This window comes from Heterocephalus glaber, unplaced genomic scaffold, assembly GCF_053883595.1.
Source record: "Heterocephalus glaber isolate CG9 unplaced genomic scaffold, H.glaber_assembly_v1.0 deba00001004, whole genome shotgun sequence".
Classification (NCBI taxonomy): domain Eukaryota; kingdom Metazoa; phylum Chordata; class Mammalia; order Rodentia; family Bathyergidae; genus Heterocephalus; species Heterocephalus glaber.
The window spans coordinates 2,271,356-2,294,826 of record NW_028258179.1 but is presented as its reverse complement, the minus strand read 5'-3'; the positions used below and the strand labels follow the sequence as shown (position 1 = coordinate 2,294,826).

Here is a 23,471-nt window from a genome sequence, read left to right as displayed (position 1 = left end):
TTTATTGGTACATTGTAGGTATACAACACAATTACATTTCTCATTGGGAATTGTACCTTTACATGATGCGTCTTGGTTCTTATTTTCTCCCCATTCCTAGCCCTCCCTTCACACCCTCCACCCTTCCCTATTTACAAAGACTTTATTTCCATTTTTTCCATTTCTCAGCATTTTTCCTTTCCCTTCTTTCCTTTCCCCTGCCCCTCCCACTACCTCTACCCCTACCCCTTTGGATCTTTTCTTCCTATTTTAAATTATCGATTATTCATTCTAATCATTGGTACATTTTAGGTATACAATGTAATGACATTCATCATTGGAAATTTGCACCTTTACATAGTCTCTCTTGGTTCTTATTTTTCTCCCTTCCCCAGCCCTCCCTTCAACCCCTCCATTCCTCAATATTTACAAAGATTTTGTTCCTATTTTTCCATTTTCTCATATTAATCCCATTCCCTTCTATCCTTTCCCCTAGCCCTCCCATTTCCTTCCCCTTTGCCTCTATTCATCCTATTTCACATTACCTATTATACATTTAGTCCTTATTTACACTTTCAGTTTCTCACACCAGAGAAACTATTCGGATTTTATTCATGTGGGTCCTATTTATGTCACTTAAGAGTATTGCCTCAATGTGCATCCACTTAGCTATAAATGTCTCTAATTTCTCTTTTTTTATGGCTGAGTAGTACTCCATTTTATTAAAAAAAAACACACATTTTCTTTATCCAGTCTCCAGTTGATGGGCATTTGGGCTGTTTCCAAGTTTTAGCTATTAGAAACTGTGCTGCTATGAACATGGGCATACATATATCACTGTGGTATGATTCTTTTAATTCTTTGGGGAAGATCCCCAGCAGTGGAATAGCGGGGTCAAATGGGATTTCCAGTCCTAGTTCTTTGAGGTATCTCCATACTGATTTCCACAGTGGTTGCACCAGTCTGCACTCCCACCAACAGTGGAGCAGGGTTCCTCTTTCCCCACAGCCCCGCCAGCATTGGTTATTGGTTGATTTCATGATAGCAGCCATTCTTTCTGGAGTGAAGTGGAATCCCAGCGTTGTTTTCATTTGCATCTCTTGAATGACCAGTGATGCTGAACATTTTTTCATGTATTTATTTGTTATTTCTACTTCTTTGTGTGAGAAATGTCTGTTCATTTCAGATGCCCATTTTTGGATTGGGTCTTTAAATTTGGGAGGTCTGATCTTTTTAAGTTCTTTATAGATTCGAGATAGTAGACCTTTGTCTGAGGAAGAGCAGGTGAAGATTTTTTTCCCACATTGTGGGTTGTCTCTTCACACTGCTGGTGGTTTCCCTTGCTGTGCAGAAGCCTTTTAATAAGAAGAGATCCCACTTGTTGATTGTTTGTGCTAGTTCACAGGCAACTGAGGTTTTGTTCATAAAATCTTTGCCTACACCGATGTCTTCAAGGGTTCTACCTAACCTCTGTTCCAACTGGTTCAGAGTTTCTATTTTAATATTTAGATCTTTAATCCATTTTGATTTTAGTTTAGTGCATGGTGAGAGATACAGGTCTAGTTTTAATCTTTGGCAAGTTGAAGCCCAATTTTTCCAGCACCATTTATTAAAGAGGCTATCTTTCCTCCAGTGAGGGTGTTTGGCTCCTTTATCAAAGATGAGATGGGTGAGTATGTCTGGCGTTGTTTCTGCATCTTCTAATCTGTTCCACTGGTCCTCAAGGCTGTTTCTTTGCCAGTACCATGCTGTTTTTATCACAGTAGCTTTGTAGTGGAGTTGCAGGTTGGTGATTGTGATACTCCCTGCCATGTCTCTGTTAACTAGAATTGCTTTTGCTATTCTGGGTCTCTTCTTGTTCCAAATGAATTTTTGGATTGTTTTCTCAAGGTCTATGAAGTATACTGCTGGGATCTCAATTGGAATTGCATTAAATCTATATAGCAGTTTTGGAAGTATGGCCATTTTCACTATATTAATCCTTCCTACCCAGGAGCAGGGGATGTCTGTTCATTTTCTGATATCATCTTCAATCTCTCTTTTCAGAGTGCCATAGTTTTCAGAGAAGAGGTCTTTGATTTCTTTTGTTAGGATGATTCCTAGGTATTTCAGTTTTTTGGATGCTATTGTGAAAGGAATTATTTGCCCTATTTCTGTCTCAGTGAGTCTGTCATTGGTGTAGAGGAAAGCTATTGATTTTTGTGTGTTGACCTTGTAACCAGCTACTTGACTGAATTTGGTTATTAAGTCTAGAAGACTTTTGGTGGAATTCTTGGGGTCTTCTATATAGAGTATCATGTCATCTGCAAATAATGACAATTTGACTTCTTCATTACCTATCTTTATTCCTTTTGTTTCTTTCTCTTGTCTAATTGCCATGGCTAATGTTTCCAGAACTATATTGAACAAGAGTGGTGATAGTGGACATCCTTGTCTTGTTCCTGATTTGAGTGTGAAGGATTTCAGTTTTTGACCATTTAGTATGATATTGGCTGTTAGTTTTTCATAGATGGCTTCTATCAGTTTGAGGTAGAGACCATCTATTCCAATTTTTTGTAGGGTTTTTATCATAAATGCATGTTTGATTTTGTCAAATGATTTTTCTGCATCTATGGAGATAATCATATGGGTTTTGTCCTTGGCTCTATTGATATAGTGTATTACATTGATTGATTTTCGTATATTGAACCATCCCTGCATCCCTGGGATGGATCCCACTTGATCAGGGTGTATGATCTTCTTGATGCTCTTCTGCATTGTTTGCCAGTATCTTATTAAGGATTTTTGCATCTATGCTCATTAGTGAGATTGGCCTATCTTTTTCAGTTGAGTCTTTCTCTGCTTTGGGGATCAAGGTGATGCTTAATTCCAGGAATAAATTTGGGAATATTGCTTCCCTTTCAATCTCATTGAAGAGTTTAAACAGTAGTGGCAGAAGTTCCTCTCTAAATGTCTTGTAGAATTCAGCAGTGAAGCCATCATGGCCCAGGCTTTTCTTAGTTGATAAGTTTTTAATTACATTTTCAATTTCATTGGTTGATATTGGGTTGTTCAGAATTTTTAGGTCTTCTTCGTTCAACTTTGGTAATTCATATGTATCTAGGAATCTGTCCATTTCTTCTGTGTTGTCCATCTTATTGGCATATAGATTCTGGAAGTAGGTATTGATGATCCTCTGGATTTCTGCTGGGTCTGTTGTCATTTCACCCTTTTCATTCCTAATTGCATGGATTTGGGCCTTTTCTTTCCTTTTTCTGACAAGGTTGGCTAAAGGTTTGTCAATTTTGTTGATTCTTTCGAAGAACCAACTCTTGGCTTCATTGATTTTCTGTATCGTTCTCTTAGTCTCCATTGCATTGATTTCTCCTCTGATCTTTATAATTTCCTCCCTTGTATAAGCTTTGGGGTTGTCCTGTTCTTCTTTTTCTAGAAGCTTGAGGTTCAGCATCAGGTTGTTTAATTGGACTTGTTCTGTTTTCCTAATATGTGTATTCACTGCTATGAATTTCCCTCATAAGACTGCTTTCATTGTATCCCATAGATTCCGATATGTTGTATTGTCCTTGTCATTTAATTGAAGGAACTGTCTGATTTCTTCTTTAATTTCCTCTGTGACCCATTGGATATTCAGAAGTGTGTTGTTCAATTTCCACGTGTTTAAGAAATTTTTCGAGTTTCTTTTGCTATGGATCTCCAATTTCATCATACTATGATCTGATAATATACAGGGGATAACTTCAATTCCTTTTCACTTACTTAAACATGTTCTATGTGTGAGTATGTGGTCTATTTTGGAGAATGACCCATGTGCAGCTGAGAAGAATGTGTATTCTGACTTTTTGGGGTGGAAGACTCTGTAAACATCTGTTAAATTCATTTGTTCAAGAGTTCAATTGAGTTCTAGTATTTCATTACTTATTTTTAGTCTAGTTGATCTATCTATTTGTGACAGTGGGGTGTTGAGGTCCCCCACTACAATTGTATTAGTGCATATATGACTTTTCATGTCCGTTAGTATTTGTTTTATATAGTTGAGCGCACTAGTGTTTGGTGCATAGATATTTATGATTGTCATCTCCTCTTGGATTGCTCCCTTTATAAGAATGTAGTGTCCTTTTTTGTCTCTCTTAATCAGTGTTGGTTTGAAATCTACTTGATCTGCCAAGAGGATAGCTACTCCTGCTTCTTTTTGGGTTCCTGTGTCATGGAGTATTGTTTTCCACCCTTTAACTTTCAGTCAGAGTTTCCTTTTGAATTAAATGTGTTTCTTGTATGCAGCATATTGTTGGATTTTGCTTCTTGACCCATTCTGCCAGTCTATTTCTTTTGATTGGTGAATTGAGACCATTAGCATTGATAGTTATAACTGAAACATATTGACTTGTCATTGCCATAACTTTTTCTTTTAGTTGGGTTCTTCCCCCTTTACATTTAATTTCTTGTCATGTCAGATGGGTTCATTCTGCTTTGCTTCCTGGGGTTGTGACCCTCAATGTCTGTTCCTAGGATATTGTGTAAAATTCTTTGGAGTGCTGGTTTGGTATTCACGAAGTTCCTAAGGTGCTCTTTGTCATGAAAGTATCTTATTTCTCCATCCATTTTGAAAGGTAGTTTTGCAGGGTACATCCGTCTGGGTTGGAGGTTGTTTTCTTTTAGGGCTTGGAATATGTCACTCCAAGCTCTTCTTGCCTTGATGGTTTGTGTTGAGAAGTCTGCTGTGATTCTGATGGGCTTTCCTTTGTATGTCATTTGTTTCTTTTCTCTGACTGCTTGGAGAAGTTTGTTCTTCTGTTGTGTTTCTGGAATCTTAACAATTATATGCCTATGTGTAGATTTTTTTTGTTCAAGGCTATTTGGAGTCCTATATGCCTCACTTATCTGTATGTCAAGCTCTTTTGCCCTGCTTGGGAAGTTTTCTGCCATTATTTCTGTGAAGAGATTTTTTAAGTCATCTGCACTCTCTCCTGTTTCTTCATTGAGCCCAATCAGTCTTATGTTATTCTTCTTTGCATCATCTAGCAGCTGCTGGACTGATTTCTCATGTTCCCTTATAATTTTGAAGTCATTTTTCTTTTCCTGGTCACTAATAGCAATCTTGTCTTCTATATCTGAAATTCTGTCCTCACATTGGCTCATTCTGCTGTGTAGACTTTCAGTGGAGTTTTTCATGTCCTGGAAATCTATTTGCTTCTGTTTTATGGATTCCATTTGTTTCTTATGTTGGGATTCCATCATGTTCCTGAGCTCCTCTCTAGATTTCTTAATCATGTCTTGCACTAAGGGCACAATTTCTCCTGTTATCTGAGAAATTATTTCTGATTTCATTTTTTCCAGATCCCCTTTTGTTGCCAGCTCAGTGGGTCCAGGTGGTTGAGTATCAGAGTGTTCCATCTCATTTCCCTTTGGGGTTTCTTTAGGTGATCTGGAAGTCTGGTTTTGAGACTTATTTACGTGTTTTCTCATTTCAACTGGGGCAGGGGGCTGTTAGCACCTGCACGGATTACCTCCTCTGAGCTGGGAGAGGTGGGACAGGGGTCTGGAGCAGCAGCAGGGATGGTGACCCAAAAGCCCTTTCCTGTGGGCTGGGAGCAGCGGGAGGGATGGTGGCTGGGAAGCCCCTTCCTCTGGACCAAGAGCAGTGGGACGGCATCTCAGAAGCCCCTTCCTCTGGGTCAGGAGCAGCGGGACAGAAGGTGACCCAAAAGCCCTTTCCTCTGGGCTGGGAGCAGCGGGAGGGATGGTGACCGGGAAGCCCCTACCTCTGGGCCGGGAGTAGCGGGACTCAGTACCTTGGTCTGGTGGTCTGGTGTCCTCTGCGTCTTTGTAGAGTGGAACCAGGTGGCTGCCTATCTGCAGTGGAGTGATTCGGCGTCTTCTGCGAGGCTCATATCCTTGGTAGGGCATGCACAGACCTGCCTGTCTGCAGCGGGGTGATTCGGCATCTTCCGCGCGACTCAATAAATGTTAAAATTTTAAACTAACAAAAAACTTAGAAGTCCATTCCAGGCAGCAAAGGCGTCCTTTTTACTGTCCAGAGATGAAGTGCTCACATGCAAATGCAGCAGAGGTTACACATGGCTTGACAGATGGAGGAATTTTAAAGCTCCTGCCTCACTCACGGTGCTTTAGACTTCACGTTTTAGGTAGCATGGCGAGACAGTGAGGAGAAGCATAAGACCGCAGTGGTGAGAACCCCAAGGTAGCGGCATCCTTTGTCCTTGGATGTACATCATACACCCCTGGAGCTTCTGAAGATTTTGAAACCCACACCATCCACAGCAAAGCTGCTGTGCTTCTATGTGAAGCATTTTTGTCATGAAGAAAGGTAGCCACCATAGCAAATTAATATAACACCTTCAGGATCCTTTTAGATAATGTAGGGACTGTTTCTAGGAGTGATGGTTCCCCTTTTCCAGAACTTCTAAAACTACCTAAATATATATATAAAATTAAAAATTAAGTAAAATTCTCTAACCCAAATTTAGCTATATTGTTGAAATTATAGGAAATTCTATATGTGCATACCCTCCTCTGGCTGGCTGAATAATGGTCTGTTCCCCAAGATGCTGTCATCCTGACATCTAGAACCTGCGAGTAAGTCATGTTGTAGTTCAAAAGGGTTGTTGAAGTGATTAAGGGGCTTGAGGTGGGAAAAGATGACCCCAGATTATCTGGGTGGACTCAAAATGTAACACATAGCCCTAAGAGAGAGCCAAGAAAGCCAAAGGACAGAAAAGCCATGTGACAACAGATGTAGAGATGGCAGCGCTGTGGTCACTTCCAAGAACTGCAGGCAGCTGCTAGTGTCTGTAGCAGGCAGAGAAAGTATTCTCCCCTGGAGCCTCTAAAACAAAAAGACCTGCTATCACCTTGATTTTATACTCATGAGATTCATATAATATTCTTGACATTCAAAATCATACAGGGGCAAAACTGTGCAGTTCTAAGTCACTAAGTTTATGACAATATTTTGTAGCAGTATATGAAAGTAGGACAATTATCTCTTCAGGACTGTAGACATTTTATAAAGCTTGATAATCTCCCTCTCACCTCTGATGCCAAACTGCTCTCTCTCTCTCTGCTCTCCTAGCCTGCCTCCTGAGATTTTGTACAATTATTTCCACCTCTTGAGGATCTGTGAACCGTGCAGCTTTCCTATGCTAAGCTGTGAATTTATTTAACCAACAGCTCTAGAAAGGTGAAAGCTTGCTAGTTTCTTAGGGGCATTTCACATTTTCTCCATCCTTTTTTATTCTTCCAATTATAGTCTAAAATGCCAAGAGGGTAATTTTTCAGCTGCTATCTAGTACTTATTTCCTGAAAGCATCTTCTAAGTAGCCCTTTACTTATTCAGTCTGCCTTTAACTTCCTACAGCATTTAACTTATTTTTCTTACAATGAACTACAATTTGCAAGTGGAAATTGACAAAATGTCTTATGAGCCTTCAAGGTTGAAATAAGACTATTAACAAAACTGGGCTATATTGTCACTGATTTACATAATCAAGGACAATATTTGTATGAAATACAAATATAATTGATGTAAGATACAAGGATTTGTGATGCTAAAGTGTAGCAAAGCTATTTACTGTCAGTGAAACTGCTTCCAATAAATGACAATCAGGAGATATTTTGCAGAAAATGACTAATGATGATCATTATTTCTCCCATGGATCAATCACCTGTTATGTTTCTGTTGTCAAAGCCAGAGAAATAGCTTGATAAATATAACTGTTACTTTTAACAGGGCTCCTCTTAAAATCCCATGTCAATTTAATTCTTTGAGAAATGAAAGGAAATAAAAATATTTTAAGTTAAGCCTTTACTAGTACTAACTGTACCTCAGTAACTAATATTCATTAATACTTATGAACCAAAACTGGACAAGGCACTGGGGATACAGTGATGAATCAGACAGCTGTATTCCCTGACTTTATGTGTTTTAGACAATGTAACAAAATGAGAAACGTCAAATAAGTAACAATATCAAAATATCAGGGATCAGCAACATAACTCCTAGAGGACTTATGAGTTGCCTAGGGAACACATGGTGCTCCATAGTTGATATTCTTTAAATATGTGAAATGCAAAACAAGAAGCACTTTACAATAGAAAAAAGTTATTACTTTAGAATGTAATTTTATAATTGTGGAATAAACATGAATATTTAATGTCTAAATTTAATTTTGGGGGGGTTATGTGATTCTTTCAGGGAATTTTTTTCAATGCACTACAGAAATTAAAAATACCATTAAAGAAATGGATTCTATCTACAAAAAAATACTCTATAATTACTTCAGCTATTAAAGCTGAAGTACAGAGAAGTGTAATTGATTCCTTGTATCTGAACAAGCCCTTTTGTGTATGGGAACAGTGTTTTTAAAAAATAATGACCATTCTAAACTTTTAAAGTACAATTTCATTTTTGACTTTTTCCCAGTTATCTCTTGAGCGTAACAGCTGGTATCAGAGAGAACATTCATCCTTTAGCCCACACGTTAGCCACTGTCACCAGAGTGCTCATGAGGCACTGGGGATGTACTGATGCCTCGGGCCCACTGCAGCAACAACAGAAGCAGACAAATGCACACCAAAACACCATAAAATGCCCTTTTCTCAGCACTATCCTGCCCCCCCTGGCAACTGGACCCCAAGCTTCTCCCTTCCTCTCTTCCTTCTCATATCAGAAACTAATATTTCAGAAATACCAATTATATTTCACTGTTCTTGAAACCCTCCAAGGATCCTCCTTTTACTCAGAATAAGCCAGAGTCCTTATGATAGCATGAAGAACCTTAACGAGGAGTTTCTGCCCCACTTCCTCTCCTAAGACCCTGACTCTTTCCAGGAGAACAGCTTCCTCCATTCTCCCGATATTCACTGCCATCCACTCCTTTCCCAGTGGCCACCACCTTAGTAGGGTCAAATCTGGATCCACAGCACTGGTTGTTAGGAGGTGTCCCTTCTCCACACTCAACCTTTCCTCTTCTGTAGCACATATAACCCCTACCCTTAAACAAATTCACTTTTTTCTCCATACATTATCATCTGCCTTCTCCTACTAGAATATAATGGACAGGAGGGCAAGCCTTCTTGCTTGTTTTATTTACTGATATAGCTCAAGTGCTGAAAAAATGAATCTACCATGTACACAAGGGAAACAAATAATTAAACACTACGAAAACTTAGGTCCTGCTGGAAATTGTTAAGGTGGTGTAAAGGAATCCTTCAAAGAAAAGTTAAAAACAAAGCTATATTTGTTTTACGTGTCCTGATTGTCTGCTTCTGTTGTTTAACCTCGATGACCTGTTACTTTCACCAGGACAGCCGTGGTGACCTCTTTTAAATGGCAAGGTCAGAACATTTCTGTTCTCAGACCCTCTCTACACTATGAGATCTTAAGCCAGTTGGGTTCTCCTCGGACCTGTTTTTTGTTTCTATAAAGTGTTTGAAAGGAAGGCTTTTTGAGTTCTGCTATAGACTAAGTAGAGGTCTGCATAGACTTTACACATTAAAATCACACTGAAAACTTTTCTAAAATAGTAATGTCCAGTTACCATCTCTACAAATTCTTATTTGGTTGGTCTTTGTGGAGTTTAGTCATTGGTGTAAAGCCAGATTTGTGACCCATTGGGCCAAATTCATGGTTCAGCCCTGCTCAAATGCAGTCTTTCATGGGTGAACATTACTATATTCAGCTGCTCACTGTTTAAATTGAATATGAATCACATTGTTCATAGTATTGAGATGTGTTTACTTCAGTTGACCCAAGTCACCAAAGCTGCAGTCACCAGGGAAAGATATTAGGAGACTGCACAGACAAAAGTTGCCATACCTAGGCCCCATGAGCATTCTTCCCATTTCACTGTTGCCTCTGTGTATATCAGCTGTTGATTTTTACACTCTATAAGCTACTGAATAAATGCCACATCTACCTTGCTCCCTATTTTAAAGATAAGTAAGACATTCATGTTTTAAAATGTTCTATGATGCCATATTCTCCTCTTGATTTTTAAAAAATTTCCAACTGTTTCTTTTAACATACGATACAAAAATTTACAAATATCCCCACCCAACTAATTTTTCCAGACTCCATTGCTTAGTTATTTTAGCAGGTGCAGTTTGATCATTGCAATTGCAAAATACAAGAATGTTCCACTTGGATTTATAAATTAAGGTTCTGAGTCTTGTAATGGAGAAATTTTTAGGACTTTGAAGCTACATAGACAGTCTCTTTGTCTCTTAACGAGCACTATATCTTAATGTGTGACATATAAATTACAGACTGAACCGTTTCCCTACACAGTGATTTTAACTTTTTCTTTTCCCATTCTTTACTTTTAGGTGGGAAACGAATACCATGCCTATCAGTTATCATGAAGAAAAGTGTCAGTGTTGGGCAGAGATCACTATCGTCACACGTAGTTCATAAGGTGTATGGGGTGGAGAAGGGTGAGGTGAATATTGTGGTACTTGACAGATTTTTACTCAACCTCAGAATGAATTGTGAAGTGCAAGCTTTCACCACCAAAGTACTACAAAGGGAAGAGGAAAAACCATTGCCAGGAAGAAAATGTGCCCCAACCTTCTTTGTACAGTACTTTCCAAGCCACTAAGTTCATCACCATCTTAGAACTGGTTCAGGAACTATTTCATTAACTGTTCCCACCGCTTGCTGGTCATGGCATTTCCCCTGGACTTATACCTCTGGCTCTTGCTGGCCTAGTATGAATGTCAATGTTCCCTTTTGAGAGATGCATTCCCCAACCATTCAATCCAAAGTTACCCTGTTGTGTGTAATTTATACTGTGCATCCCTTCCTATTAGTATCTCATGTAATCTGCTCCCTTGTTCACAATGCAAAGTCTAAGGGAATAGGTAGGGACCTTGGGGCTCCTGTTCCCCCTCAGTATGTACATCACCTTCAACAGTACCTAAACCACAGGGCATTCTCTGCAGGTGTTATGGTCTGAATGTTTGCAGCCCCTAAAATTAATGTTGAGCCTATGTACCAATAAGATGGCAGTAGGAAGTGGGGCCTTTGGCTGGTGATTAGAATATATCCTATGAATATGATTAATGCCCTTATAAAAGACCTGCTACTCCCTGCTTACCACGTGAGGAGACAGTGCCATCTATGAACTAGAAAGCAACCCCCACTGGGCCCTTACTTTTCTAGCACTTTGATCTTAGACTTCCCAACCTCTAGGACCATGAGAGATGAATTTCTGTTCTTTACATAAAACCTACTGTATGATATTCCATCATGACAGTTCAAATAGACCAAGACGGTGGGTATCTGTTGAATACTGGAGAGGAGTTGAAGGAGTCAGTGAACAAGTGCAATACTTCAGAATCTCCAAAATGAGACGATTGGGCCCAGAGACAACCTGGGATCATCGGGGTCAGGGAGAACAAAGTAGCAGGTCTAGGTCTGGGAATAAGGCTGACTGGCAGGTTGGCAGCAGAAGGGCACAAGCCAAGAAATATGGTAGACCTTGGAAGCAGAGAATGACCCTGAGTTTGCATCCAGCAAGAAAATGAGAAGCGTAGCACTGCAGCCATAAAGAATTCTGCCAACAGCCTGACTGAACAGGCACTTGAATTTAGTCCTGGTACTTAAATGGCCTCCAGAACTATACAAGTATATACAAATGATGTTGTTTTTAGCCATTTAATGTTTAGTAACTTGCTGTGACTGCAATAGAAAACTAATACACTTGTCCCAAGAACCCTAGATCAGAAAGCGTAGTACAACGAAGTGCAAGTCAAAACAGTGTCCCCATGCGGTGGGACAGTATGTATGCTCACCCTCACGCTGCCCCTCGATGCCAAGATGTCTCTTAGAAAGGACACAAAGGACATCCATCTACAGATCAAATACAATAAAGCTAATCTGTCAGAGAACTCGTCCAGAAATACACTCCAAATTTATTTTAAGATTAATTTTAGAATAGAGAATGCATTCAAAATATTTGAGAATATTTCATTAGCAGCAAAGTCATACTAGCATATCTCTTTATTACGCTGTGTCTTCAGGACTTTGTATCAGCCTCAGTAGTGTGTGTGTATGTGTGTGTGTGTGCGTGTGTGCATGTAGGTGTTTCTTGTCTACTTATCCTTAAATTTCCATTGATTATGGAAACTTACAAGGCAATGATTTTCTTTCTTTAGTGAAAAGTATATAACCTAGAGGAAAAGGTGGAAATTTCTGTAGAGGATCTGCTATTTTGTCTATGTAATGTACCCATTGACGATATGAACACAATGTTTTCTTTTCACTTTTTAATTAAATTTTTCTTTGAAATAACTTTTTCATGCATCTGTAAGAAATAAGAGCAATCCCACATATGCCCTACCCAGTTTACTCCAGTGATAACATTTTGAAAACACTACAGCGCAGTCTCACAACTAAGAGGCTGACAGCAATGTAACCAAGATACACAATAATTCCATCAACACAAAGATTTCTTATGTTGTAATTTTATATCCATATCTACTTCCTTTCTTCCCCACTCTGCCTTAATATTTTGCTTCCATGATTTTGTCATTTCAAGAATGTCACATAAATACAATCATAAAAAAGTATAATCACTGAAATTGCTTTTTGTTCCACTTAGCATTATCCTCTGGAGGTTCATCTAGGTTGTGGCATGTATTGATAGTTTGCTGTTGTTTTTTTTTTAGTGGTAAAAAAAAAGAGCCATGGTATGGATTACCTGTTTGTTCAACCATTTGCCCATTGAGGATCCCTGTATTGTTTTTAGATTTTTATTATTATGAATACAACCAATATAAACATTTAAGTAAGGATGTTGGGTAAACATAAGGCTTATTTCCTCTAAGATATGCGAAGGAAAAGAACTGATGGGCCATGTGATTCTAGCATGTTTAATGTTTTAAGAAACTACCATGTTGCTCCACAATGACTTTTACATTTTACATTCCCACCTCCATTAAATAAGTGACAAATGACTCATTTCTCCACAACCTCATCAACACTTGGTCTTGTTACTAATTTTTATTTTAGTCATTGGGATAGGTTTACAGTGAGATACTCTTGTGGTTTTAATTTACATTCCCTAATGGATAATAATGTTGAACTTATTTTTATGGTTTTAGTTTTTAATTCATGAATCTTAGCTGAAATGTCTGTTTATGACCTTTGCCCATTTTCTAGTTGTTTTCTTTTACAGTTGAGTTGTGAGAGGTTTGTAAAATATGTTCTACATACTAGTCTTTCATCAGGTGACTTCTTTGCAAATATTTTCTCCCAATGAGGGGCTTGTCTTTGAATTCTCTTAACAGGGTGTTTCTCAGAGAAAAGTTCTTAAAATCACTGAAATTCAGTTTATCAATTTTCCCTTGTATAGATTGTGCTTTTGATGTCAAGTTTAAGAACTTTTCCCCAACTCTAGAATCCAAGGATTATCTTCTATGTTTTATGCTGAAAGAATTATAGCTTTGCATTTAATATTTAAGTTTGTGACCTATTACGAATTAATTTTTATATGAAGAAACTTGGTCAAGATTCATTTTGTTTTAAACATAAAAATGTCCAATTGTTTCAGCATTATATATTAAAGAGACTAATCTTTTTTATTAAATTCCTTTGCATCTTTGTTGAAAAACAACTGGGCATGTTTGTGTAGCATATTTGGGGGCTTTCTTCCTATTTCATTCTATTGATCACCCATCCTATGCTTATTACTCTAAAAATGTCTTAAAATTCTGTAGACTGACTCCTAACACTTCATTCTTTTTAAACACTGGTTTAGTAATTCTGTTTTTTTACCTCTCCATGTATATTCTGTAAAGTAAATTTACTGGAGATTTTTTGCTTGTTTGTTAGTACATGTGTGCAGTACATATTTACATTCCTCGTGGGATGTTGGTACATGTACATAAAACATCTTCATTCCCTTTTTCATTCTCCTTCCCTTCCCTCCTTTGTGCCTCTTCCTATCTCTTGATTCCCCACCACCACCTTTTTGTACCTGCTTACAGCACTTACTGGGTTTTGATAGAAATTGTGTTGAACCTGCACATGAGTTCGGGGAGAATTGACATCTTTAGTAAGATGGATTTTCCAAGTCATGAGCACAGAAAGTCTCTCCACTTACTTACCGTTTCTTTGATTTCTTTCACAGGTATTTGGCACAAGTCCTACATATGTTTTTGTTAGATTTCCAGCTGAGCTTTAAATTTCTTGGGTAAATTTAAATTTATAATTTTAAATTCGGTGTCCATGTATTGATTATAATTATAGAGAAATACAGCTGATTTTTACATGTTTATTTTGCATCCTATGGCCTTGAAAGAAGTTCTTGTTCTAGCTTTGTTAAGTAGGTTTTTGAAAATATATTCCTTGAGATTTTCAAAATAGACAATTATGTATTCTACAAGTAGGAACAGTCTTATTCTTTATATTTCCTGCTTATTATACTAGTCAGAACTTCCAGTACTATGTTGAAGAAAAGTAGACATCCTTGCCATTTTCAATTTTAGGGGGAAAATTCTGTCTTGCACTTTTAAACGTAATATTGACTATTGGTTTTGCTAGATGCTCTTTATCTAGCTGAGTAAGTTTCTATCTGTTCCTATTTTTCTGAACTTTTTTTTATAAAAAATAAATGTTGAATTTTGTTTAATATTTTTCTGCATAGATTGATGTGAATGTACAAGGTTTTTTTAATCTGTCAATATAATGGATTACACTGATTGGTTTTTAGATACTGAACTATCTTTGCACCCCTAAAATAATCCCCACTTGGATCTATAATTCCTTGTGTATACTGCTGAATTCTGTTTGCTAGTATTTTATTAAGGACTTGTGCATTTGGAATGTTAGGCTGCAGTTTTTGTTGTTGTTTCTCTGATTTAGGTATCAAGACATGCCCATCTGATCAAATGCATCAGGAAGTATTCACTTCTTTTTTATTTCCTTCAAGAGATTATGTCAAATTGGTCTTCAGTTTTCTCTAAATGACTGATAGAATTCTCTTGTGAAACCATCTTGGCCTGGTGATTTACTTTTTAAAAGAATTTTCTTTGGTTTTCAACTCATTTTCTTTAGTAGGAATGCTGCTATTCAAAAGATGCATTTTGTATCAGATTAGTTTAACTAATGTATTAGTTTCCTATAACTACCTTAACAAACTACATTCACTTGGGTGATAAGAAAAAGAGAAATGTATTTTTCCACAGTTTTAAAGACCAAAAGTCCAAAACGAAGGTGACAGCAAGGTCATGCTCCCTGTGAAACCTGTTGAGAAGGAAGCTTCCTGAGTCCTCTTTTTGGTTTGTGGCAATATAATTCTAATCTCTGCCACCATTATCCCAGGACATTTGCCATGAATCTCTTCCTTCACTCTCTTCATGCTTATGCACAAATGTACTCTTTCTACGTGGACACCAATCATACTCAGTTAAGGCTCACTTGAACATTTCATCTTATTGTAGTTAAATTTGCAAAGATCTTGTATTTTAAAAATCATATTTTGAGGTACTGTATGTTAGGATTTCAACATATCTTTTTTTTTTTTTGGAGTAGGGTTTGGCACCATTAAATCCATAACTAGTAGTTTGTACATTTAACGAAGTTGTTCTAATCCCTTTAAGCTACCAAATATTTACATACAGGCTTGTTCAGAGTATTCCCTTATTAATATTTTTCTGGTTACAGGACCTATAGTGATATTTCTGATTTTGTGACTGCTATAGGCAATGTGAGGCTTCTCAGTTTTTCATCAGTCATTATAAAAGTCTGAAAATTTCACAGATCTTTTCAAAGATGGAACTTTTTGTTTCATCCTTTTTGTTTACCATTTTTTAATTTCAATTTCATTGATTTCTGCTCTTTATTATTTCTATCCATTTTTATTTGAGTTTATTTTGCTTTTTTGGTAGGTGCCAGATTAGCTTGTTGATGTACAGTTCAGTACAGACAGATTTTCTTCCTAATATTCTCTGAAGTTGGTTGTATCCATGGCTGTGGAAGCCATGGGTAGAAAGGACCAACTGAATTTTTGTCATGACTGCTTTGAAACTTTGACATCTCATTCTAACATCTCTGTCATCTCAGTGTTAGCATCTGGTGATTGTTTTGTGTTATTTTTCACTTGCTTTGAAATCCTCTTGGTTCTCAGCTTGCTGAGTCATTTTCTATTAAAGCCTGCCCATGTGGAGCATTGTGAATCACATTTAAACATCAGTTTTAGCTGGCTTTTCTTGCTGCTGCTCCTGTAGGCTAAGGCAGGTAGGAGCAGAGCTGGCTCCAGGTGAAGTATAGGTCTAAGGTTCCCCTTGGCTTCCGCGGACACTTGGTGGGAGGATTCATTACTGTTGAACTGTGGTTCCTCTGACACCACCCCAGGGTAGCGTGGGAGGGGGCCCAATAATGCTGGGTGGGTGTGGGAGCCCCAAAGGGAGGATTGCTCCTGCCTGAAGATGTGAAACGTCCTGGCTCTCCACTAGGCCTTGCTATACTCTCTGTATGTGTGGAGGGGAAGGCGACACCATTCCTGTGATGGATGCAGAGACCGAGGCTCCACAGGAACCATGATGAGGGTGGACAGGAAGGGGAGACTGCTGCTACCTCCTGGGGGGATCAAAGTCCCGGTCTCCACTTGGGCTTCTTTGACAAGGGGGTGTTAGAGCCACAGGTGGTGGAATGCGAGTTCCCACAGGGCCTGTGAAGGTTCCTTGAGAGTTGATCTTGGGTTGTCTCTTGCAGGGTTCAACAGAGCGAAGCAGCTGTTGTCTATAAATTTTATCTTGCTCAGCTGTCCCTTTCCTGGCCATTTGGCTAGAGAAAGAAGATTTTCATTGGGGCTTCTTCTGTCTCTGCCTTTTGACATTTCTAGCTCACCAGCATCTTCGGCCCGAGGCTGAGGCATGGGAGGCAAGAAGGAAAACCCCAGGAATCCCCACCCCGGCCTCAAGAAGAGTCTCAAGGTCGGGACTCCTCCCATGCTGCTCTCCCATTTTGTGTTGTGCTTCCAGGATTTGAGTTGGAGTTACAAAAAGCTATAGAAAAAAGTACATTTATTTTATCTTCCCTTTCCCAGAAGTTCCAGGCTCTCCTTTGTAGTCTTCACTTCAATTTTTTTTTAAGTGCAGAATGAACTGTGCCCGCCTCTGAACAGATATTTGGTGCTTTCACTGCCTCTCTTCTTAAAAACACTGGGCACTTTTCTTCAGGGAGACACTGGGCGTCCGTGCCAGCTCCTCACCCAGGACCTGAGTTAGGGATGAAGTCTCAGGGCAAGGGCCACTGTCCTGGGTCTGGAGATCTCTGAGTCCTCAGGGGCTCTGAGTCCACAAGGGAGAGATGGCAGTTTTGCCACCCGGGAACCCGAGGTAGAGGAAAGAATGTGACAACCAACTGGGTGGAAGAGAGACAAAAATAAAAGCCAGTGAGCCTGGGAGCAGAAGGGATGGGGCGCGGCGGGCGGGCAGAGCGGGAACTGCAGGGCGGGCGCCGGACAGCGGGCAACTTCAGGGCTGAGCCCGCCGGGCGCCAGAAAAGGGGCGGGGAGGGGACAGCAGGGCGGGGAGAGGCTTCAGTCCGAGTCGTCTCCGCTCCAGGGCGCGGGGAGCAGCCTCGGGGAGCTGAGGCCGGGACGCCCAGGACGCAGCGCGAGGCGGGCCGGGCCGAGAGCCGAGCAGGCGAAGCGATCAGAGGGTGCGCGCCAGGCGAGCACCCCGAGGCCGCCCGGTTCCCGGCGTCGGGCGCTCCGTGGGTCGCCGACCTGCAGCCTCCGCCGCCCTCTCCGCCTTCCCCACCATGGATGGCACCTCGAGGCTCCCGGGACCGAGGTAGGACTGCCTCCGCCGCCGCCCGACCCAACGTCCCCAACTCCCCGCTGCGCCCGGGTCGCCCACAAACTTGCCCTGGGGCGCTGGGCTTCGCGCCAGGCTCCCAGGGAAGCCAGGAGTCTGACCCCAGCGCGAAGCTGGGTGGGTGACAATCCCGAGCCCGCCTGGAGAGCGCCCCGGGGCTGAGGCCGCCTCCGCCCAGCGGGGTCCCCAGGAGTCGGACTTTCCGTGCCTGCAGCTCTGGAGAGGTTTCGCGCCTCGGGAGGAAATGGTTTCCAAGGTAGGCGAGCAGGACAAAGGCAAAATATCCTCACTCCCCAGCGTCTCGCGCGGGTCGGGTACCCGGCGGGGCATCTGGGGCCCCTGGGTGGTGGCGGCTGAAGCAGGGATGCTAGGGGTGAGAGGGAGCGGCCCCAATCCTGACTGACACCTCAACTGCACCCGGAAGGGGACCTCCGTCGCTCGCATTCATTCCAGCCTCTTCAGCCCTTGCAAGGCTGCACCTCAACTTACTCCTCCTACCCTGAGGTTCCCCGATTCCACCTCAGTCCTGGGGTCGCCTAGCGAGGTAGGTTAGGAAGCCACCTTAGACACTACTGGGCGCAAAGAAAGTCTTTCGCTTGCTTTGCACTTCCCGATCACCTCCCTTTCTCCCTGTGCTCCGGTTCTGCTGGCCTTCAGGCATAGTCTGAGAATTCGAGGACCTGAGCTTTCTCCCCCGCCTCCCCCATAAATTTCCGAGGTAAATCTGGGCCGTGGAGCTGGTTTCGTTCCCGGGGTTGAGCAGGCAGGCTTTCGCGCTGAGTGTAGGGTGCGGCGCAGAGAGTTCACATCCAAGCAGCAGAGGACACTGTTGCAGGCAGGTGAGGACTGTTTTGGCCTTAGAAACAATCCCATCTCTCCCTGGCCGGTCCTTAGGGTCGATCCTGTTGTTGCCTCGGACTTCCTTTTTCCTCCAGACATCTAGGGTAGCTTCCCAGCTAGAATATCATGCACTGGAATCAACATTTTAAGCTCAGATACTTAAAGAGCCACAAGACCCAGCGCCCCTTGGCTAGGGCACTCAGGTAGCTGATACTGTGTTGCCAAGTATCCGAGGTGGGGTGGGTGTAAAGGTTCGGGTGGTGGAGGAGGTTAGAAACTGCATTTCCAAGCTGCGCAGCCTGCCATCTAGAGAGGTGACATATTTATGTTCTGTGAGGAAATAGCCTTTCCCAGCCCCACAGCCATCTCTTCCTGAAGCAACCCTCAGCATGAGGTAGCAAAGCTCCTAAAAGATTCCCCTGGTGTCTGTGCATTGCCTGAAGCAGCTCTTTAGTGAAAGATATCTCAGGTCTCCATGGCAAAAATGGGCAAAAGACCACTAAGTCTTTCCAGTCAGACCTAATGCATGAAGAACAAAACAAGAATCACAGCAAGATTTTTCAAAACTTAAAAAAAAAAAAACAAAAAAAACTACTGTTTTTTAGGTATGAGTGTAAGGCATTTTGAAGGTCAAGTAAATTAGACATTCACCTTCTATCCCTGTCTATTCTACTGCACGCTGCCAATGGTCATTGGGGTACAAAAGGGGAAGTCAGTGGTCCCCGAATTCTAGGGGAGGCACTTTCGAGAACAGATTGCTTAACATCCAGTTTCACAGACCAGTAGAAGCTGTGACTGAATCATTATTTATTTGTATTCAAACACCAGGATACTTTCCGGAATATTAGAATCACATTGTGATAATAGCTTCTTAAATTATTTCTATTACACTACTATAAAATGACCATATAAAAAACAAACTATATTAAAAATTTAAACTTTGCCATATGACTGCTTATGCACTAAGAGAAATTACATTTCTACAAGTCAGTGTAATGATTAATTTTATTCCTATTCTTATCCATATGGATTAACTCCAACAGATAAGTTCATTACATCTTCCATTTCACTGAGTACAAAAAACCCCCACAATTCTCTCTTTGTAAGATTTAGTTGAAAGCCATAGATATTTACTTTTTACATATGCAAAAAGTAAACCCAAATTTGAACTGATGTGTATAAACCATGTAATAGTCATAAAACCAGTCCACAGAACTTTGAATTTTAAAGAATTGATGATTGAATAGTTTACATGAGCTTTTACAAGAAGATAGGCTGGGATTTAGCTCAGTGGTTCCGGTGCTGCCCTGGCAACCACAAGGTCCCAAGTTTGATCTCTGGTACCAAAAATGAAAAAAAGGAATACCCAAATTTTACTGTGCAAGACTTCAGTTGGCCAGATTGGAAACCCGCCAATATCTAAAATAAAATTAGTGAGTATATATCACTATTTCTCTTTAAAAAAATATAAAATAATTTAGACATCCTAGTCAATAATTGAACAGAGAAAACAAAATGATTTGGTAATACAGTGAGCTATAGAATACTTTTTGCTATTGGCTTTTTTACTTTCTTAATATTTTCAATTAAACAAAGAGAATTGAGATTTTAGCACTGTTCTATGAATATTGATTTCAAAATTTAATTTGACTGATGTATTTTTTAAACTTTAAGATGAGTTTTTAAAAAATATTGAAGATTCTCTCGGTTGTTATTATGATTTTTTTATTTTCAAATGTGCAATAAATTATGTGGATTATGCTACAGATTTCTTAAAAACATTAGTTGTTAAAGCTAGATGATATCTTCAGAAAAGGGATGTGGTCTGTGGAAAGATTAAATATTTCCTTGTTCGTTTCATGGTAGACTCAGATTCCATGTATTTTCTCACTACTAGTTCAGTTCAAAGAAAAAGAAATCTAAAGGGGAGTTTGGGGGATTCGTGGGATTTTTTAAGGTCTAAAAGTTTGACAGAGGTTTTTGAAGCATCTATTTTAAGAAAAGCTTAATTTGCTAAGGTTATAGAACTAGATATTAGAAAAATAATCATAGCTCTCTCCTCCAGTGTGTCCCAGTATAGTAGAATAGTTTGCTCTTACAGGAGGACAGTTGATTTCACTTACATGGGTAACTAGTGGCTGTATGTCAAGTTTTATATTTTATCAAGTATTACCCTGTATATGAAATAATTTAATCATCACATGCCTGTGAGCTAATTATGACGGATATTATTTCCACTTCCTACAAAAAACTCAGGAGCAAAAGGAAATTAAATAAAGCAAATAATTAGATTTTAAAATCCACAGAAGAATATGTAGCAGAGCCAAATCATCGCCGAAGTTCTGTCTATAAGTCCAGTGTTCTTTCCTGTATTGATTGAAAAATGCACACTTTATTTCAAATAGGAAAAAAAAGAGATTCTGGCACACAGTTTGGACAACCACCAGTATCATTCTTGGAACACTTGGGGGCAGCCTAAATGTAAGATCATCTTGTGAAGATAGTAAATGCTGAAATATCCTCTTTGCAAACAGAAAAATTTGTCCTTTTGACCATGCCTAAGCTTGAATTTAAGGCTTAAGACAAAACTGTCTTTTACTTCCTAAACATTTACATTTTTATAATGTATAGTTTTGACTTTTTTTGTTTTGTTTTTGGTACCAGGTATCGAACTTGGGTCCTTGCGCTTGTGCAGCAGGCAGCAAAACCACTGAGCTAAATCCCCGGCCCTAGTTTTGACTTTTTGTTTTGCTTGGCTTACTGGCTGCTATTTGAATAGTAAAGTTTTTATATTGTACTTTGAATTTAAAAAAAACTCATCCAAGATGAACTTTTGAAAAAGTAAGTTCTATTGATTTAGTTTTCCACTTTATTTTAACCAATCTGGAGTTTAGCCCAGCAATATGTCACTAAAATCCTTCAGAATCTCAAGATTTTGGCTGTCAGAATATTAACTACCAGGGGGAAAATATACTGTTTTTAAATAGAGCAAACTCAAAACTGTGTACTATAGGAAAACCTTCTGTCAACAAGATTGATTGAATGGTTTAAGTTTACAAATTCATACAGAAGGAGAAGGCATGTGCACATTTCTATGTCTGTGTCCTGTTTGTGGAAAACTCTGAGAAAAGATAGTCTGCTACATAGAAGGTGAGGAGCAGAGATGAATATTAGATGCTGCCCCTGCAGGATAAACTTCAGATGATGCTTCATCCTGGAATGCGTTCTCTCCTCCGGGCCAGTGCCACTGCAGCCATCCTGTAGAAAGAGACACTGGGAATTAGTAAGTCAGATGTGCAAGATGCTGGGAGCCTATGTTGCTGCTGGCCGATGGGCACCTGGAAAAAACACAGGAGCTCTGAGAAGTGATTTTTAATAGAAACACCTTTATAAAAAGTCGTGGAGCTCACCACTGGCACTACATTTTAGACACTGCTGTTTCCACGGGCCATTTACCTACTCCCATGTGGTTCCTTTAGTAAAATATGTATATATCTGCTACAAATAATCAGCTTGTAAGTGAACTATTGAGTGCATCTTTCTAAGGGGTCTCCTTTGACTGCTACTACTCATGTGGATGCAGGTTTTCTCTCTGTGTGTTTCATCAATAGAAAACTTAGAGGAAAGGAAGAGGAAAAAGTGATTTAGTTGATGTTTGGAGCTCTGGTGTTTCATGCTTTTTGGAAAGTAAAGGCTGTGACTTCCTAGGCAAGTTGCTGGACTCTTGCTCCTCTGCTTCCGCTTCAGTAAACTGACAAACACCCTGGATAGTCTGGTCTCCTAGATCCCTATGGCTTCTAACCTTCTGCAATGCCCTGACCTTTTTAGGACAGTGACTTTCATTTTGGCACCATGTGGATGAACATCTCACCATCTTGAAAAAGATGGGCAAAATCAAAGAATGTAAAAGAACTGAAGCACTATTCACTTGTGCAAAAACAATGCAAGGCGTAGACAATGACTTGGTTTTTTATATTATCCCATAGGTGGAGAGCAGCATTATGCTCACACAAGGTATAATAAAAGTTTACTCTTCTGTAAAGACAATAACATAGTAATTCAGATCATGATTCTGCCACATGGTCCTTATTGGTTATCTACTCTGAAGAAAGATGCTTATCCATTCTGACTTACTTTGATTACCTAGGAAATGCGAACCACAACAGTGCTTTAAGCTCTTGGAAAGGCTTTTGTGACCATGGCTTGAGACAGTCTGTATGTTTGAAGTACAAAGAACTATTTAAGTATGGTGACTATTTCTGCCCATCATACTTAATAGATTCTTCTAAATCCATTATGAAACAATCATAATAGAGTTTTAATTGTTTTCTTTCATAGTAAAATTTAAAAATCAATATTGGTAGGTAATATAACTCAGACATGAAGTTTATTTTATCTCATATTAGTTTAACACTCTGACTTTTAGTCTATTTTTTCATCCTTTTGCTTTTAATCTACTTATGTTTTCATATTTAAAGTTATTTATTATGTAAAGACCATTATATCTTACTCTTTTTACCTCCTCTGATAATCTTTCTTTAACTGATGCAATAAGACCATTCGCAATTATTATGATTCTACATAGGGTGGGATTAAATGCTATCAGCCTTCTGGCTATTTTCTGTGTACCATCTGTCCTTTGTTCTTTTTTTAAATCTCTCTCTCTCTCTCTCTCTCTCTCTTTTACTTTTCTTTAGATTAACTGAAAATTTGTTCATAATTCTATTTTATCCCTTCTATTGACTGTTTATATTTTTTTTTTAAAAATCTATAGTTGCCCTAGTGTTTAGAATGTATACCTTTTATTA

General features: G+C 39.6%; 1 protein-coding gene across 6 annotated transcripts in view; it reads left to right on the top strand.

The window, feature by feature from the left end:
• The first annotated feature begins 17,411 nt into the window (after positions 1–17,411).
• Positions 17,412–23,471, top strand: part of Sphkap (SPHK1 interactor, AKAP domain containing) — a 154,788-nt gene continuing 148,728 nt past the window's right edge. For 5 of the 6 annotated variants that reach the window (XM_087209340.1, XM_087209338.1, XM_087209336.1 and 2 more), the window contains exon 1: positions 17,412–17,799. In XM_087209340.1, the coding sequence (XP_087065466.1) occupies positions 17,768–17,799 (32 nt within the window). In that variant the 5' untranslated portion in view covers positions 17,412–17,767. Of the gene's footprint in view, positions 18,080–23,471 lie in introns of all 6 variants that reach the window. The other variant, XM_087209339.1, reaches the window with a different exon arrangement.